At 38.0% G+C, this 20,105-nt stretch overlaps 2 protein-coding genes across 2 annotated transcripts; one reads left to right on the plus strand and one right to left on the minus strand.

Annotated features, from left to right (window-relative positions):
- Positions 1-13,932: 13,932 nt before the first annotated feature.
- LOC103424525 (uncharacterized) lies at positions 13,933-15,050 on the minus strand. Its single transcript, XM_008362609.4, has one exon. It carries the CDS (start codon positions 14,744-14,746, stop codon positions 14,195-14,197), a length of 552 nt encoding a protein of 183 aa, XP_008360831.1. The 5' UTR covers positions 14,747-15,050; the 3' UTR covers positions 13,933-14,194.
- Positions 15,051-16,680: 1,630 nt separating this feature from the next.
- LOC139194687 (uncharacterized) lies at positions 16,681-17,832 on the plus strand. The gene is made up of 3 exons (XM_070819586.1): positions 16,681-16,953; positions 17,332-17,439; positions 17,560-17,832. Exons 1-3 carry the CDS (start codon positions 16,681-16,683, stop codon positions 17,830-17,832), a joined length of 654 nt encoding a protein of 217 aa, XP_070675687.1.
- The last annotated feature ends 2,273 nt before the right edge of the window (positions 17,833-20,105 follow it).

The following is a 20,105-nucleotide window of genomic DNA, read 5'->3' on the forward strand; positions in this document are numbered from 1 at the left end:
TTGCATGGTAAGATACATGAGTGACTTATATGTAGAGTAAGTGTATTGTGAAGAGTAGTCATCAAATGATAAATCCCCAAAATAGTTTTGCATGTAATTGTTAACATGCCACCATATGGATCCGAGATTGGTTGACGTTGTCCATAAGCAAAATCATTTGAAGATTGAGTCTCGGATTCTTTCCATGAGTCGCTCGATTCCATCCCAACATGAATGGGATATGAAGGGTAGGGAAATGGAGGTTTTTCAATCCCAACAAGAAACGAAAAGGTGTAATAGAGGTTTTTCAATCCTAACAAGAAGGGAATGGGATATTAAGATTGAGTCGCTCGATTCCATCCCAACAAGAAACGAAAAGGTGTAATAAAGGTTTTTCAATTTTCGAAGGGTCAAAAAATGTGTGATGATCTGATACTCCACCTCTGAGAATGTGAACAAATATCACGCGTGACACACGGTTTTGAATCTTGATGAAACCACCATTATTTTTGTCTTGTCAAAAATTGTACAAGTTGTAAAAGTAGTAAAAGTTGTACAAGTTGTAAAAGTTGAATTATTTGGATACTTTTTTTTTTTTCACAAGCCACCACACACACACACACAGAGTCAGAGACTCTCACATGCCACCACACACGCACACAGAGATCACACAATCACACAGAGGCCTCAGCCTCTGGATCCTTCTCTCTTATCCTTTCTCCCTTCTCCCACACACACGCACAGAGACCTCAGTCTCTCGATCCTTCTCCCACATGGCCTTCTGCTCCTCCCTCGCCTTCCTCCTCGTCCGGGTCTTCCGCCTCGTCAGCGCTGTCTCTATCTCTCATAACCTCTACCTCAAGTCGGTCATCCCCATCGGCGCCCTTTACGCCCTTCGTATTACTCTGTCAATGGCATCATCATCACCATCTAAACCTCGTTTTTCTCTCCCTTTCTCTCAGTGCAGCTAGGACAGTGGAAACCATGAACTCTTCGACGAGTTCTCTTGATCCTTTTCCAGTTAGGTAAGCCCCGGGTTACCTCAATTCATCTTGGATGTTGTGTGGTTGAGATATACTAAGTTTTATCTCATTTTTTTAACAAGGTTTTAGAACAAGATCGACCCGGAGGAAGGCACACCAGCTCCGGCGAGGCCGTGAGTGTCGAGGAACTTTCCGAACACCTCCAACCGTTTCACAGCAAACGGAAGTTATAAAAATATTCCTCTTGTCTTGTAGTTCATTTTGATACTTAGATTGGAGTCTAAGGTGCTCTTTTACAGTCGGCCAGAGCTATAGAAGCTCCGGCGTTCTTCTCCGATTCGCACCAGCCTAAAATATAGCGATATTTTGACGAAAATTCAGTTGATAAGTGTGAAAATATTGCTCTCACAAAACCGATATTATCGGCGAAATATTGCCGATAATATCGGCATTTCAGACCATGGTTTTGACCTCAAAGCCCTCGAATCACAAGCCAAAACACAAACAATTCTTCGAAATTTTGAAATTTGTTGTGAAAAAAAGTAAAAGTAGCAAATCAAATGAGGATCAATTGGGAGGAATTTTGTTAGGATCAGACAGAGCTAGAGCCAAATCGTTTATACATAAAATAGGACCAGACCGGCGGAGGAAGAAGAGAGAAAGAGGATCAGACTAAGTTTTTTTTTTTCAAGTATTTTATTTATTTTAATTCCTAAAATTATAAATCTAGTTTTGTTAAATAGGTCCAAATGTCAAATTTTAAAAGGAAGTATCATGCATGACTGATAGTACAATATTGCCTAATAATTAGGGGTGGGTTCAAAAAACCAAAAACCGAAAAAAACAGAAAACCGAACCGAACTGAAGTCGAAAAAAATCGAACCGAAACTGCCAAACCGAACCGAAAAAAAAAACCATATATAAATTCCTTAAAAATATGTTGGCGTCAAGGTTTTGAACGCCTGACCTCCAAGCTGGGATTGTTGCTTTAAGCCAAATGGACCGTAAGCTTTGTGTTGTTATAATTGTACCAATACGTTATTTATAGGTTTCTAACATTTAATGCTTTATAAAATTTCTTAAGTTTACAAACCCTAGCCGTCGCTTACTCCCATTTCATTTTTCACCTTTTCTTAGACACACACACACACTCTCTCTCTCCCCTTCCGCTGCTTCCTCTCTCTCTCTCTCTCTCTCTCTCTCTCTCATCTTCAGTTTTACCTTGGCTCTAGCTTTGCTTCATCAGTCTCTCTCTCTCTCCTCATCTTCAGTTTTACCCCCGCAAGAGAAGAAGAGACGACATGGTGGCTCTGAACCAAAGCCGTCAATCTCCTATCTCCGTTTGTTGGTTTGATTTATTTTTCAGTTTATGGGTTTTTAATTTTATGGTTACCCATTTGAATTTTATGTAATTTAAGGTGGAAAAGTTTGTATTTTTCTCTGAATATGTTTTGGAATTTTCTAGATCTATTGTGGACTTGACTTTGAATTTGAATGTGAGCATGCGATATTGGAGTCCGATTATGGCATTTAGACGAACCCATTTGCTTTGTTTTTGTTTCGATCTGCATCGATCAGTTAATTTGTTGAATTATTTCATGATTTTGCAAATTTTAAAGTTTTAGAATTTTGAATCCTGGCGATGTACATTTCCTTAAAGAATATATCTTTCAGTATTTGCTGATATATGAGAATTGGGAGGTTGATAGGCATTAGGCAAGTTCCTTCCATTTACATAATTTTTTTTGAACAAAAAACCGAAAAAAAACCGAACTGAAAAAAATTAAATCGAATCGAAATTTCGGTTTGGTTTCGGTTTTGACAAAAAACCGAACCGTTTCGAACCCAACCCAACCCTACTAATAATTTCCCAATGAGGGCAACTTCGATGGAAGATGCAAAATGGCTTAAAATGTGTATTTTGCATTTTTGGTTGGTCGGAAAACCTTTAGTGGAGAGAGATGTAAAAGATATATTTTGACTAGAAATGAAAATAAAAACCTAAATGTACATATTTATTTTACATCTTTGGTGGTGGGTCCCTCCCATTGAAGTGAAAATCTCATCTAACTCCCAAAACTCTTTCGAGGCCAATTTGAGACATATAACCATCATAATAGTTAATTAAATTGTTTAATTAATTATTTTTCCATGTTAATTAATCTAATTAATTATTCTAATTCTTTTGCTGGATTTGAAACTCATCTTTTAATCTACCTTTTTGTGATTACAACAATGATCATCTTTGAGGATATCATAGACCATGAGAGATGCCTAGTTGCATATCATGGTGATTAATGTACTAATTACAAGAGAACCTATTCCGTTGTAATTACAATGTAATGCAATCATTCTCTAATACAATGCTCTCGATCACATTATTTAGCTTATTTTATGTCAAGTGCTTAAGTGATCACTTATGATTTAACTCAGTAGGTTTGGAACTTCATTCTAAATCATGGTGCTTTGGGCAACGACTTCTGAATCATGTTGATAAGCATTCTCCTTCAATTGTGAAGATTAGATATTCTTTGTTGTACATTCATCTGCCTTTATGATTAGGTAGCTTAACTCTAACGATGTCATGGATACCCTCTCACATCGGAGTGTCTTTAACATAATCTAAGAATAAGGACCTAATCACAAGACATGTGTGATGCCTCATATCCAAGGATTAATTTGCATTATTGTAGCAATCGAGTTCTTATTGACATGAGTATGTATCTAGTATACATAAATAAGATCTCGAGGAGATCACGTTTAGTAAACTTAATCCTTATTAAGCACCTACACACTTGTCTTAGCTACTCTCGCTAATGACTTGAGACTAGACAATTGTGTAGACATAGTGTGTACCAATCTTATTGGAGTATATGATATCCACTCAAACAATACAACGTCCAGGAACAATGTTTAGGATAAACACATGAAAAATGTCTTTTTAACATTATCTCAAGGGTGAATTGTCAATTTAATCCCTAAATTATCACATGAGTGAAAATTAGGTCCCTAAACTATTTTTTTTTTTCAGAAAAATGAATTATAAAAATTTGCCAATTACATCCTTAATATTATATTCAAAGCTACCCTATTCAATTTTTCGTAAATTTAAGTCACATTACTTGCATGTGATACACATTAGGGGGTAGATTGATAATTTTTCATAAAGAAAGGAGTTAACTTTGGAGGGTAAATTAGACATTAGATTCACAACCTATATAAAATGTTAAGGAAAATGTTAAGGGCTTATAGGTGAGAAAATAACTATATTACATTCTAAAGTGTGTCAAGTGACTTAAATTGACAAAAAAAATGGATAAAATAGTTTTGCATATAATAGTAGGGATGAAATTAGCAATTTTTAATGAATTTAGGGACTCATTTTATCGAAAAAATAATTCAGTGACCTAATTTTCACTAGGGGGATGGTTCAAGGACTAAATCGGCACTTCACTCTTATTTCAAAGTTACATCTTACACATATATATAATCGTTATACATGGGCTCACTAATGATATTGCATTGGTAATCTGTCTATTGCGATCTTGCCCAATGAACAGATTATGGACTAATCCTTGTTTTCCCTATAGATTTGATTGATTTTAAGGCATATTTCCAACAATCAAGTGGGATAATCTTTGTTGAAACGGTGGTGTATGGGAATGATGCTCATCCGTTGGTGGACACAGGGAATCTCGTAACTTCATGACCGTGGGGGAAGCTAAAAGACTTGGGTACAAGTCTTGAAAGAAGGTGAGATGAGAGTAATGAAATAGTCTGCCATCATGATTAAGGGAGTAGCTCGTGGAGTGAAGCGACACCTTGGCACTTGGAGGGGGAGGTGGATTTCATTGTGATGACAATGGATGACTACAACGTCATGTTGGACATGGAGTTCATGGATAACATTCCCCATTACTCATACTATGTGCATTGTACAAGACAAAACAATGACTTGCATGGTGCCGTTGATGAGATCTACTAAGCTAAAATGAGAAGTTCATGTCCGCCATGCAGTTTACAAGCTCGTGGAAGAATGGTGAGGTGATCTTCCTTGCAACGATGAAGAAGGATAAGCTCGTGGTGGACATCTCCCCAGTCCCTAAGATTGTGCATCTCTTAAAGGAGTTTGGCAATGTGATGCCGAGGGAGTTGTTGAAGAAGCTACCGCCAAGGATGGTGGTAGACCATGCCATCGACAATTGAACTAGGTGCTAGGCAGCCAACCAAAGCACCTTACCGCATGTCAACTCCAGAGTTAGAGGATTTGAAGAGACATCTAAATGAGTTACTCGATGCTAGATACATCCCACCGACTAAGAAAATTAGTTGAGCGCCTGAGCTTCTCCTTCAACTTAGTTCCGGCACTAGAAGTACGATTAAGAGAGGTACGACTACTATGTCCTTGTAAATATAAAGGTAGTGGGGAGCCGAAAGTTATTGATATCATACTCTTGTTGTATAGTTTGCATGAAGACCTTATCAAGAATTTTTTTGGGGGGGGGGGGGGGGGGTGCAAAAGTTATTAACATCGTACTTTTTTGTATGCTATGCATGGAGACATTATCAAATTCAGAATAGGAAGTAAAAGGAAATGAAACACCACTGCTTGTTCTATTCAGTCCAACAACTCAAAACAAACCCAAAAAAACAACTTTTAGGTTACATTTAAAGGGAAAAACCAATTGAAGTACTTGAAAATTAGCTTGAAACCTAAATTACTGAAGATCATAACATTATGCAATTGCAAGCCCATCACCAGAAATTGAATTTATCAGTCCAAGATTAAAAACAAATAAAAATTTCATAACCCAGGAAAGCAATTGACAAAACTCACAAAGAATCCCAAAACCTCTAAGAATACATAAATTTTGCAGTATTTTGTAATACGAAAATAGAACAAAAAAGCGTGATCTTAACAATTTAAAAAATTCCAAGAATCCACAGATCATTGCAAAACCAAATTCATCGTCAAGATTAAGAGCAACCCAATAACACAATAACAAAACAAACACAAATCAACAATACCAAATCACAAATCCTGATGCAATAAAACCTTGCCTACCCTGCTAATTTCTCAAAATTAAAACCCTAAATAAAAAATTAATCCCTAAATCCCTAATTTGTAAATCCCTAATTCAAAAGCCCTACATTGTAAATTTGGTTATAAATATGAAATTGGTTACCTTAAATGGTTTGAACATCGGAGGTAGAGCAAAGAGAATTGTTAAGAAGGCATGATACAGTGTGCCAACGTTCGTACGGAAACAACTTGCCTTAATTCGAAGACCCAGACCATAGCCGCTTACCACTTGAAATCGATTTGTTGGTGTAGACATCGAAATTGCGGTGAAATAAATGTTCACCAACGCATTAAAATTTTGACGTGTCAAGGCATACATGGCATATGTAACGTGTCATACAAATTGTACACATGGTGTGTGACTCAACAAAATAAAAAGAAATACCCTTGGAGGATTACACAAGTTTTTCTTCTCATTTTGGGCAATGACAAGGCAAGCACATTTCAATCCATTGAAGATCAAAACAAGGTTTTCTTCTCATTTTGGGCAATGACAAAGCATGCACATATCAAGTTTAAAATGATATTAAGTGGAAAATTAGGCCATAAAATTACCACTTCAAGTTTAAAATTGTATTAAGTGGGAAATTAGGCAATGGTGCTTGGAAAAGAAAAAAATATTTTGTGGTGGTGATTCATTCTCAAAGCCTATAAATAGGCTTCTACATCAAGGTATCATAAACCAATTCACAAATACATTTCTCTACTCCCAAAATGGAAGAGAATACTCCCCACACATCCAAAATCCTTGAAGCTTTGAAACTCTAAAGCTTTCAAGCATCCAACCTCCCAAATTCAAGCAAATCCCGAAGGATCAAGAAAACCCTCTTCGTTCTTCGTCAAATCCTCCTTCAAGATCAAGCCCCAACGACCCTTGAAGAAATTCCTCCTTCAAGATCAAGCCCCAAAGGCCCTTGAAGAACTTCCACCAATTCAAGATCAAGCCCCGACGACCCTTGAAGAAAGCACCATCGTTCATCATCCGTTCATCCAAGATCAAGCCCCGACGGCCCTTGGATCAACAACATCAACAAATCCACACATCCAACCGTTCTTCAAGATCAAGCCCAAAAGCCCTTGAAGATCTGTTCATCACCGTTATTCAAGATCAAACCTTAACGGCCCTTGAAGAAACACTCATCCTCAAGATCAAGCCCCAACGGCTCTTTAAAGATCCGCTCAAATCCACCTTCAAAGATCAAGCCCATGACCCCTTGAAGAAACTTCCAATTGTTCATCCCAAGATCAAGCCCCGATAGCCTTTGGATCAACGAAACATCCACAAATCAACACCTTACGGAGATTGAATCAGAGGATCAAAATTTGAGAGAGATTGTAACCCAAAATCATCAAACATAAACATTTGTTTGTGCACGTTGTTCTTGTCTCTTTCGTTTCAGGAATTTTCCGTGTTCACAGTTGGTGTTATGATCCCAATTCTGATATTGCCTTAATCGCAAGACATTGGATGCAATTGTAATAGGGAGTTAATTGTTAAGAGCATTATTCTAAAAATTCCCGCCTAGCGCCGTCTAGCCCCGGCCTAGGTGCTAGGTGCTAGGCGGTTAGCCACCGACCCAATTAATGCCTAGGTGTTTGAAAATTAAAAAAAGGTGCTTAGACCTACTAAGATGCTCGCCTAGACAGCCTAGGCATCCACTTAGCCCGCTCAGACCCGCCTAGACATCCGCCTAGGTTGCGACTCACTTAGACAGAAAATAGATAACTTTTATTTTGCATTTTATTTTTTCAATAAATTGTAAGAGACTTGTTGAATACTTAAAGGAACACACATTATATACTTGTTCTCCATGTTTTCATTATGTTCCAATGGCTCATAATATATATGTCATTCCATTTTTTTATGATGAAATCATATATATTTTAAGTATAAATAGACACTTATTTACACAAAATATAATAGATTTAATTAAATCCGCCTAGTCCGCCTAGACCCTGCTTAGCCGCTTAGGCGCTAGGCCCTAGCTCGTCACCCGACTAGCGCATAGCATCTTTTAGAACCTTGGTTAGGAGAATTTGGGATTTTTTTTTTTGTAATAGAGTCTAATATGGGGCTGGTTTAATAGACTTTTGTTTTGTTACGCTGAGCTAGCATTCACGCACGCACTTGGTGAAGGCCGCAAAAGGTTGTTAATCCTCTTGGATTGAGGCAACGGTCATATATGCAATTAATATTAAAAAATACTTTTCAATTGTTCTCCTTTTCTCTCTGCAATTCAACCATTGTTGCAGGTCAAGGTTGAACCCAGATTTTGGGATACTAACATTGGTATCACCCAACGATCTTGGCTCCTTTCCATGCATGCCTCGCCAAACCGCTACTACTTGCGCCACCACCGTGGATGCTCGAGTTTTTTCATTGGAAATTGCTTTTGCTTCCATTCTTACTCTTATCGCCGAGCATGTGAACTCCTCCATTAACGCCACCTTTGTTACTGCCATGGATTCCCAGCTCTCGACACAACTAGGTCATCATCTTCCTATCTATTTCGAGCAATTTCGTCATGAACTCACCGTTTATGGTGAGGGTGAGAGTTCTTCCACTCTAGAAAACTCCGATCATTCTCCACTTGGCGATAGGGATCAAATCTAGTTGCCTTAAAGCCCAAATAGGACTAGTGGTGGTTCATCGCCTTGTCCGATGTGGACTCCTCAAGTTAATTTTCCATATTTCATCGAAGGCGACGATCCGTTAGCCTGGATTTATAAGGCTGACCAGTTCTTTGCCTTCTACCACATACTGGAGAATCAAAAGGTGTTCATCACCTCTTTCCATCTCGATAGGAAGCCTCTGCAATGGTTTTGGTGGATGGATTATACTTGCTTTACTCCTCGTTAGGAGGATTTCACTTGAGCATTTTGCAGGGAGTTTAGGCCATTTGAGTTTGACTATAGTGCTGAATCATTGTTTAAGCTTCGCCAAACAAATACATTGCTTGATTATATCTCTGAATTTAGGAGGCTTGCTAATCGAACTACCAATTTGGGTCATATTTTACTCGAGAGTTGTTTCCTATGAGGTCTTAAGCGTGAATTGAAATTCGATGTTAAAATTTTGAAATTTGCAAATGTTCATGAGGCCATTGCTATTCCTGTGCAATTGGACACTAAACTTGCTGAGTTAAAACCTCCCCCATATAGGGCTCCTCTTGCTGCTAAATCTATTCCTACAACACCTACTACCCACAATGTTCCACGCCCTGGTAACTTGCCAATCAAGAAATTGACTCCTACTGAAACCCAATAGAAATGTGAACGTGGAGAATGTTGGTTTTGTTATGATAAATGGGTTTGAGGCCATAAATGTGGTCTTAAGCAATTGCTTATGATGAATTTATTGGATGCAAAACCTCCTGAAGACTATGTTATTAACGACTCTAATCCTGAATTGCAAGCTATGGAACTTAGTTCTTGTGCTTTCTATGGCACAGCTGATAAACCGACCTTATGAACCATGAAAGTTGAGGGTAACATTGGTGGCCATACTGTTACAATCCTATTAAACTTAGGCAGCATTCACAATTTTATTGATTCCAAGTTGCTGAAACTTTGGGTACAACAAGCTCATGCCACAAATTCTTTTGAAGTCATGATAGCATATAGGGGTCAAGTAAAAGGCTCAGGGTGCTATAAGTCTACTGCTCTTTCATTGGGTGGTTATAATTACACAGTGGACTTGTACTTACTACCATTGGGGGGCTATGATGTAGTCTTAAGTGTTCATTGGCTGTCCACAGTTATTCCAGTTTTGTGACTTCTAGCAACTTACCATGGCATTTACTAAAGATGAGCAACATTTAAATTGTACCACACTCCTCATGTGGATCCATCTATTCAAGAAGTTACCCTGCAACACTTAGACAAGGAACTTTACAATGCTAATCTAGGATTGTTTTTGTATTCCATGGAGACTAGGAAGTTTGAGGCTAGTGAGCTTACTCAACACTAATTACAAGAGATACAATATCTCCTTGGTGACTTTGATGAGTTGTTTGTTGTCCCTTCCCAATTACCTTTTTATCTAATATGATCACCATATTCCCTTGCCTCCTAATGCCAAACCCTCGAACATTAGGCCTTATCACTATGGTCCTTTACAGAAAAAATGAGATTGAGAAGGTTGTGCAAGAGATATTGGATGCAAGATTTATTAGTCCCAATCATAACCATTTTTATTTTCTAGTGCTTTTGGTGAAGAAGAATGAGGGCACTTGGAGGATGTGCATTGATTATAGAGAACTTAATGCCCTCACAATTAAGGATAAGTACCATATTCCCTTGATTGATGATTTACTAGATGAATTGTTTGGTGCCAATTACTTCTCCAAACTAGATTTAAGGTCTGGGTACCATCAAATTCTAATGAATCCAGCTGATGTGAATAAAACTACTTTCAAGACACATGAAAGGCATTATGAATTCTTGGTCATGCCTTTTGGCCTCACTAATGCCCCGACAACCTTTCAAAACTTAATGAATGACCTTTTTAAACCTTATTTGAGGAAGTTTGTGTTTGTCTTCTTTGATGATTTGTTGATCTATAGCAAGAGTTGGTCTGATTATTTAGCACATCTAAGAATGATATTTGCATATTGCAGCACCACAAGTTGTACCTTAAGAGGTCTAAATGTTCATTTGGGCAGAGTAGGGTTGAGTATTTAGGCCATATTGTGTTTCGAGATAGGTTGGAAGTTGACCCAAATAAGTTGCAGGCAATCAAAGACTGGCATGTGCCAAAAAAAGTCAGCAATTAAGAGGTTTTTTTGGATTAACAGGTTATTACAGGAAGTTTATCCCAAGGTATGGGGAATTTATCAACCTTTGTACAATCTTACCAAAAAAGACAATTTTGAATGGAATAGTGTGGTTGCTGAAGCTTTTAAAAAACTTAAGGCTACCATGGCCTCTTCTCAAGTCTTGGCACTCCCTGATTTTTCTATACCCTTTGAAATTGAATGTGATGCTTCGGGTTATGGTATTAGTGCAGTATTACAACAAGGAAGGAAGCCTATAGCTTTCACTAGTCAGTCATTAAGTCCTCGAAATCAAGCTCTATCCACTTATGAGAGGGAAATGATTGTCATTGTCTATGCAATTAAGAAATGGAAAAGTTGCCTCCAAGGTAGACATTTTGTGATTAAAACAGACCATAACAGTCTTAAATACTTCTTCAACCAAAGGGCTAAGACATATTTCCAACATAAATGGGTGTCTAACTCTTAGGTTTTGATTATGAGATCCAATACAAATAAGGGCATGACAATGATGTAGCAAATCAATTATCTAGGGTCCATGGAACTTCTCAACTTCATGAGTATCCTCCTTTTGCTTATGCTGAATGTGCATCCATTTCATACCCCTATGGTGGATGGTTAGATGATCTCAGGAGGTACAACGAACATGATAGTTAGATTGCAGCAAAGACAATGAAGGTTTAAGAGAGTCTTGATATTAGCATTGGTAGCTCAACACTTGCTAAATTCTCACTTGCGAATGGATTCTTATGCTACAAGAAATGAATTGTTCTAAGTTTGGACTCTGAGTGGAGAAGCATATTGTTAGACGAGCACCACTCTACTCCTGCTGCTTGCCATCAAGGAGTACTGAAAACCTATTATAGGTTGAAGAAAAGGTTCTATTAGCATGGGATGAAGAAAGATGTCAGACAATTCATAGTTAATTGTCATGTGTATTAGCAAAATAAGTTTGAAATAACCTCTCATCCAGGTTTGTTGCACCCACTGCCTATTCCACTTAAGATGTAGACTGATATCAGTATGGACTTCTTAGTTGGGCTGCCTTTGTGTAAAGCTAAATCAATGATCATGATTGTGGTAGATAAGTTATCTAAGTACTCACACTTTATAGCTTTGTCTCATCCCTACACTGTTGTTGGAGTTGAACAGGTTTTCATTGACAATGTGTTTAAATTGCATGGCAAGCCTCAATCTATTGTTAGTGATAGGGACCCCATCTTTATCAGTGCATTTTCGAAAGAGTTCTTTAAATTGTAGAATTCTAAATTATGTATGAGCTCTTGTTATCACCCTCATAGTGATGGGCAAATTGAGGTGATGAATAAGTGTTTAGAAACCTATTTGAGATGCTTTGTGGGAGGAGAGCCTAGGTCTTGGGTGAAATGGCTTGCTTGGGTTGAATGGTGCTTTAATACTTCATATCACACTTCTTCTAGGTTCATCCCTTTCAAATTGGTGTATGGCTATCCCCCACCACACATGGTTGCTTATGAAGTGGGCAGTATTACCATAAACGCAATGGAACAAAGTCTTGTAGAGAGAGACAAGGTGTTAGCTGTGTTGAAGTGTAATTTGGAGTTGGCTCAAAACTGAATAAAAGTTCAAGTTGATAAAAAGCGAAGTGAAAGACAATTTGCAGTGGGAGCTTCAGTTTTCTTGAAATCAATTCCATATTAGTTACAATCTATGGCAACAAATAGCTTCCACAAACTACAACCAAGGTATTATGGACCCTATGAAGTGATTGAAAGGATTGGAAAAGTGGCTTATAAGCTCAGGCTTCCTATGGAGAGCAAGATTCATCCGGTTTTTCATGTGGATGCCTCAAGAAGAAGAAGGGAACTGGCACTAAGCTGCATGATGCCTTACCACAGGTCCTTGATGATGGATTATCCTTGAAAATTCCCTAAGAAATTCTGGCCAGAAGGATTTACAAGAAGGGTATCTCGGCTGGAGTACAACTATTGATTCATTGGATGAGACAAGAGGTTGTTGATGCATCTTGGGAAGATTTTGAAGAATTTAAAGCCCAATTTCCAGATTTTTCTCTATAAAAACCTCGTGGATAAGGTTCTTGAAGAGGGAAGTATTGTTATGATCCCAATTCTGAGATTGCCTTAATCGTAGGACATTGGACAAAATTGTAATAGGGTGTTAATTGTTAGGAGAACTTGTGGGTCTTTTTGTAATAGAGTCTAATATAAGGCTGGTTTAATAGACTTTTGTTTTGTTGTGCTGAGCTGGCATTCATGCACTTGGTGAAGGCATCAAAATGTTGTTATATCCTCTTCGATTGAGGCAACGGTCATATATGAAATAAATATTAAAAAATACTTTTCAATTGTTCTCTATTTCTCTCTGCAATTCCACCATTGTTGTAGGTTAAGGTTATTTTCAAAGTTTGATAAAATGTGGGATTTCTCTTTATTGGTTTGAGGTTTTGAAAAATTTTACGATAATGTGAGCAACGGAGATGAAGATGATGAATTTTTGCGAGATTAGGCGAGGAAGGAGAGGGAAAAAAGCGGTGAAAATAACACGCATTCCGCCTCATCCCTCTTTTTCTCTCTCTCTCACCGAATTGAAATAAGGGAATTTTAACGAAAAGCATCTGGTATTGTTTATTTTAACGAAAAATCATATTTTTACACTAAAAAGTAAATCCTGGTACTATTCACTTTACCCTTTATTTTGTCCTTATCATTAAAACTCAAAGTTTCCAAGCCCTTTTCATTAGTTTTCTTTTGAAATAAAGCACAAAGACACCTTGCGTGCTTCTGTTCAAAGCCTTACTTCTTCCTGTTTAGCGCCCCTACCCCTCCCGCTTTCCCTCTGCCTCTGCAACCCACCTACCTACCTCGCTCTCTCTCTTTGATTTCCCCTCACCAAATCTCAAACCCGACCCTGAATTTCAGCAACAGAACCCCACCCGCTCCCAAACCCAGAATGACAATAATGCCCACCAATCTTTTACTATTGGCCCTTGGATTTCAAATCAAAATAGGCATTACAGTCATTTTCACACAAATGTCTCACTTTCTAACAGCCCGAATAAAGGACCAAAGTGCCAAATCAAGACCTTCGGCCCAAAAAAATGAAAAAAAAGCAATTTCGTAAATAAAGTGAAATCCCTTAATTCCAAATTTCATCACCACGCCAGCACAATCATCACATTTGCTCGACCGAGCTTGGTTGCGATTTGACACGCTGGAAACTATACAAGGAGAAGGACGGATTTTGTACTTTTATGTCGAATTTTTTCTTGGCTTCCCTGCTAGAATAAAATAAAAAAATAAAATCACATTTTTCATTGCATTGACCAAATGCATTTTGCATAACACAGAGCTGTAGTTCATGATCCCAACCACTAATCAAGCAACAAAAATCTCCATCTCGGACTTACTTTCCTGTTCAATGACATCAAGAAAAACCGGATCAACCGTCACGTGACTATCCACGTGCACCTTAAACTTGTGATCCCACAGCAAAACCCTCGCCGTGCCCGCGATATCCACAGCGGCGTCGAGCACCATCTCCCGCTTCGCCACGTCGGCAACAAAGCTAGCAGCGTGCTGGGCCAGCTGCAGCCCGTCGAGCCGAGCCGGCAGCCGGAGCAGCTGGCACGATTTGGGGGGCTGAGAGCCGGCCTGGACTTGGGCAGAGCCGAGAAGGGAGCCGTGATAGAAGATGGACATGGCGGTGGAGGAGTAGTGGACGGGGGTGATGTTGGGGTTGGTGACATGTACGGTGAGGATGAGGTCGGCTTCGAGGACTGGGAGGTTGAGCTTGAAGGAGGTAAGGTTGATTGAGATGAGGTGGAAGGTTGGATCTTTGGGCTTTGACGACAAGAGCGCCGTCATGGCTAGAGCCGATGCCGCTCCGATTGCGGCGGAGGTCCAGCTCCATTTGACCTTTTTGCCCATGGAGTGCCAGCAAAATTACCACTCTTTTTCGGAGTTCGGACAGAGAGCGAGAGAGGGTTGGGATTTTTAAGGGTTTGAATTGGATACTTGGAGTGACATTCCAATCTGATATCGTTTTGGATCCTAGACAATGTGGACAGATGGCAGTAGGAGATCGCGTTTAGAGTCGGTGTCGCACGAAAGGTTTTCAAGTTTTCAACCTTTTTATTTTGGTCAATTAGGTTTTTTACCTTTGTTATTCCTTATTTCATTTCTTGAACGAGAAATTATTTAGCATTTGGTTTTGTTCTTAATTCAAAAATAGTGGTATCATACTACGGTTTAATGATATTTTTTTTCACTTTTAAATGAGAAGTCTTATGTTCAAGTCTTACCAAAGATAATTTGAACCATATGAAGCTTAGCTCACCCTTCTCACTTAGCATAAAAATAGCGTTGTCCAAAAAAAAAAAAATCAAGAATAGTGGTTTATATGCTGAAATTTGCAGGTTTAAAATTGAGAGATTATATTCACACATCTCAGATTATTTTCCCAACAACTTTTTATTTATTTTTAAATATTTTTTGACACACCACTAACACTTGATAGAAAAATATTAAAAAATTAAAAAGGTCATTGAAAAAAGTAATTTGAGATGTATGAATATAATCTCTCTTAAAATGGTAAATTGTGTTTCCGAGTTCAAATTCGTCTTCTTCGTCTTAGTCTAGTTTTGAAATAGTAATATTACTCATAGCAGCCAATAACTATAGATGAATTTATAAACGAATGTGAATCTGCAAGACATGTTTAATTTGTTAGTGATTGTATGTGTATGCGATTATCTAAGAATAGTAAAGTGCATGCAGTGATTTTCTTTGTTACCCAAGATTAAACACTCTAAACTAAAACAAAGATGCAAATCATGCATAAAAACTAGAGTATCTAATCAATTTTCCCCAATAATTAACTACATGTACCTTATTATTGATTTGCCAGCTAAAATTTTATTTTGGACAATTTTACTCTTGAACTATTATAAGGGGCTAATTTCTTCCTATTCTCAAGTTTTCCCGCATTTCATCCAATTTACCATTAAAAAAAGTTTACATGCATCTCATTAAGAGCATGTTTACTTAGAAATAATAGATTTGTAAGGAATGGGTGTCGTGCCCATTATTAGGTTTACTAATAACCAAGAAAATGGGTGTGCTTCACATTCATGTGTTTACTGAAAGCCAAATTTTTTAGTCCGGAAAATTTAGCTTTTAGCCTAGAAATAGGTTTTTTGCTCCAACCCTTCTGGCCTAAAATTTTAGCCCGAAATTATTAAAGAATGAACTTAGGCTAATTTTTTTTCTTAAATTTACTTTTTTTTAAAATTATATAGACTATCGTAAATTAATTTTATGAACATTTTAATCTAAAAATATTTAAATTCCGATAAATATTGAAAAATCACTAAATCGATACATGAAACTCATGAAACACTATGAAAGAATATGAAAAATCATGATAGAGATGTATAAACACAAAATACATAAAACATACAAGACACACAGAATACATGTGAAGCACATACAAAACACATGTGAAGCATATACACATGTGAAGGACATACAAAACACATAATAGAGATGAAGCAAACACAGAACACAAGTGAAACACATGACACACACGAAACACATACAAAACACATGATTGAGATGAAGCACACAAAGAACACATGTGAAACACACGACACACACAAAACACATACAAAATACATACAAAACAAGTGAAACATAAACCTACACACATGAAACTGAAACCTTCAATCATCCTCTATATTCACCAATCTTTCAACTTTCAAAGTGTTTTTGTTTCCTAAAAATCAATGGGTGATAGAAGAAGGCGTAGCAGGGCAATGCAGATGGCATAATACCAAGCTAGCCTTGACATTGAGGATGCAGAAATGATCAATGCAGAAGCTGAACTTGCAAACTCGCTTATGCAATATGAGCACCATGCTGAATCTAGCTATCGTGGTTCTGTCATGGGGCGTTCATTTGTGCAGCGTGATAGAGAAGAGTGTCATGACCGAATGATGAAAGATTATTTCATTGAGCATCCAAGATTTCGTGCTCATGATTTTCGAAGGCGGTTTAGGATGAGGAAAGAGCTTTTTGAAAGCATCTTGAACACAATTGTCAATTATGACCACTACTTTGCAAGAAAGATAGATGTCGTAGGCTGACAAAGTCTATCACCTCATCAGAAGCTCACATTTGCATTTCAAATGCTAGTTAACAGGTGCTCTGCAGACTCAACTGATGATTATTGCTGACTTGCTGAGACTGCTGTTATTGAGAACTTAAAGTGCTTCTGTAAGGCAATTGAAGCCATATATGGAGCCACATACCTCCACAAGTCAAATTGTGAAAACTTGAAGAGGCTTCTACGCAAGGCAGACAAAAAAGGCTTTCCTGGCATGATAGGAAGTCTTGATTGTATGCATTGGGAGTGGAAGAATTGTCCTACTGCTTAGGCTGGCCAATTCAAGGGCCATCATAACAAGCAAACCATCGTGCTCGAGGCTGTGGCGTCTTACAACACTTGGATTTAGCATGCATTCTTCGGCGCTCCTGTATCAAACAACGATATCAACGTTCTTTGGTCTTCTCATTTGTTCGATGATGTTGTCAATGGATGGGCACCAGAATTTCGATACAAGGTAAATGGTAATAGGTATGAGTTAGGTTACTACCTAACTGATGGTATTTATCCTAGTTGGTCTACCTTTGTCAAAAGTTTTTCTCATCTCGATAGTGTAACGAAGAAATTATTTTTGCAGAGGCAAGAGTCTTACACGAAGGATGTGGAGAGAGCGTTCGAGATCCTACAAGCTCGATGGGCCATTGTTAGAGGGCCTGCACGACTTTGGCATACCGAAGACCTCCATTCAATCATGATGACGTGCATAATTTTGCACAACATGATTGTGGAAGATGAGTACATCGAAATTGAAGAAGATTCAGACAAAGATGTGGATGATGACCAACCAACACATGCAAGAGCTATGGCAAGAGATGTTGAATATCTCGCTGCAACCGCATATGAGACCTAATAGGATAGGGTCACATTGAGTGAGTATATAAGACGTTTAAATAGAATTCAAGCTCCTCAAGGTCATGATATACTCCGCAAGGATTCGGTTGAGCATGTATGGCGCCGAGAAGGTGAACGTTGATGATGTTTGTGTATTAATGTGTTCTTGTGTTAAATTGAAGTGTGCTATGTTGTTATTTTATGTAATAATTTTAAGTGTACTATGTTAGTATTTCTAGTAATAAATTTAAGTGTCTTCTTGTGCAAAGTCTTTTGTCTAGTACATTGGATAAATTATTGAATGGAGGTTGAATTATTGAAGGCATCTATTCTACATCAAAGTATGGAATAATAAGTACAATAATTATTGAAGGCATCTAGATTAATAGAAACAATAATTAATAAGCCATAAATTTAATACAAACGACAATTAATAAACCACATAAACTCAATACAATCGATAATTCATACACTACAAAAACTTAAATAATGATATCCACCATCTTGTCTTAGTGGTGGACTTCGTGGTGGACTTGGGATATAGGATTGAGATGATTCATCATCTTGAAATATACTTCTTCTGGCATACTTTCGCAAAATTTCATTTTGCTTACAACATAAGAACTTCTTCCTCTCTGGAGTGTATTTGTTGAGGTCCTCCATCATGAAATTAATTTCAAACCTATCTTGCTCTTTATCCCCTTCTTCCTTCATTTGCAAACGCATTTGGGCCGCTTCTTCTTGGTGAGCGCTATGGGTTTCATTCAATCTTGCAATTCCGGTAGCAATGTGTCCACTCATCGGACCTTGGGACTTCCCTTTTCTCTTTGCTTCCTTTTGCTTATCTCTTCCCGGGGGCCTTGCAAAAGAAGGTCATTTCATTGACACCTTCATTGACACCTTCATCTCCGACATTTATTGGTACGGCTTCACGTTGAAATAATCTTCCCCATTGTTGGTTCGCATCTGTTCCCCACCTCGGACAATCCTTGAAGACATCCCAAGCATGTTGTAACTTAAAAACTTGATTTTTTGGTGTTACTCTTGTCTTGTAAATTTCAATTGCTTTGTCACCCTATGCAAAAAATACATAAAAATAAGTAGTTGCAAAATAATATTATGTACATGACAAATAAAATATTAACAAAAAAACTCACAATTTCTACGACGCTCCTTCCACTAACCATGCCAACCACAGCTCTCTCCAATATTCCATTCCATAAAGTGCATGCTTTGTTGATAGTCTTCCACCGATCATAAACACCACCACCATCCCTCCCGTCGCCGTTGCAGTTTTCATGAAACTTTTCAATGATTTTATCCCACAAAACCTTTTTATTTTGATTCGTGCCAACTGCACCATCTTCGCTAATAGAAACTCATGCCAAGCATAAAGCAACATCTTCCTCACAGGTCCAATTATGACCTCTAATATGCTCTCTTTCCATGTTGAACAATTTGGAAATGGAAAGAAATGGTAGAAAGAAAAATTGGAAGAATTGTAGGAGAAAATTGAGTTTTGTGTGGATGTTTGAACAAATACATAGGTATTTATAGAGCTTTTGGGTGAATTTTGAGTTAAATAATTTTTTTATTTATTATTTTAGCAGTTGGATTTAAATTTGGGCCATTAGATCATTTTTTTCACCATTAGATTTGATTATATTCAATCTCAGCTGTTGGATTCAATGTATTTTAAAATAACATTTTTTTAAAAACAAAATTTGAATCTGGACCGTTGGATCAACCAACGATCCAAAAAGGTGAGCCGTCCGATGAACAAAAAAGTCGTTGGGCTCATAATTGTGGCCGACAGCGGCCCTGACAATGGGTCCCACCCTATCGGGCGTTGAAGGCTGACGCTCGCGTGGGCGAGTTGCGCGCGTCACCAGTCCAAGAGTGGGCTGGGCTTCGATGCGCCCACCCGTTTTTGGGCTATTTCTTGGGGGGGGGGGTATTTGGCCTTGGTTTGGCATTTGGCTTTTAGCCCAAAGATTTGGCTTGGGTTGGGTTAGGTTTGGGGGGGGGGGGGAGGAATAAGTGGGAAAATTTGGCAAATAGCCCAGGGTTGAGTTTAGTCTAACATGTCAAGGAATGAAAAAATAAATGAATTTGCTAACATGTCAAGGAATGAAAAAAATAAATGCATTTAGATATTTCATACCTGAAAAGTCAATGAATGGGATTACCATGGAGGATGAGGAGGAAGAGAAGGAGGATGAGGAGGGATGGAGAGGAGCTGTTTATCCCATACCCATTCCTTTATATTCTCATTCATTCTTTGTTATTTTT

The sequence above is a fragment of the Malus domestica genome, chromosome 03 (genome assembly GCF_042453785.1).
Source record: "Malus domestica chromosome 03, GDT2T_hap1".
Taxonomy (NCBI): domain Eukaryota; kingdom Viridiplantae; phylum Streptophyta; class Magnoliopsida; order Rosales; family Rosaceae; genus Malus; species Malus domestica.

Coding starts and splice junctions, on each gene's coding strand:
- LOC103424525 (XM_008362609.4), bottom strand. CDS start 14,746: ATGGGCAAAAAGGTCAAATGGAGCTGGACCTCCGCCGCAATCGGAGCG.
- LOC139194687 (XM_070819586.1), top strand. CDS start 16,681: ATGATCAATGCAGAAGCTGAACTTGCAAACTCGCTTATGCAATATGAG. Junction 16,954..17,331: donor TTGCAAGAAAGATAGATGTC/GTAGGCTGACAA, acceptor ACTTGGATTTAG/CATGCATTCTTCGGCGCTCC. Junction 17,440..17,559: donor CACCAGAATTTCGATACAAG/GTAAATGGTAAT, acceptor TTATTTTTGCAG/AGGCAAGAGTCTTACACGAA.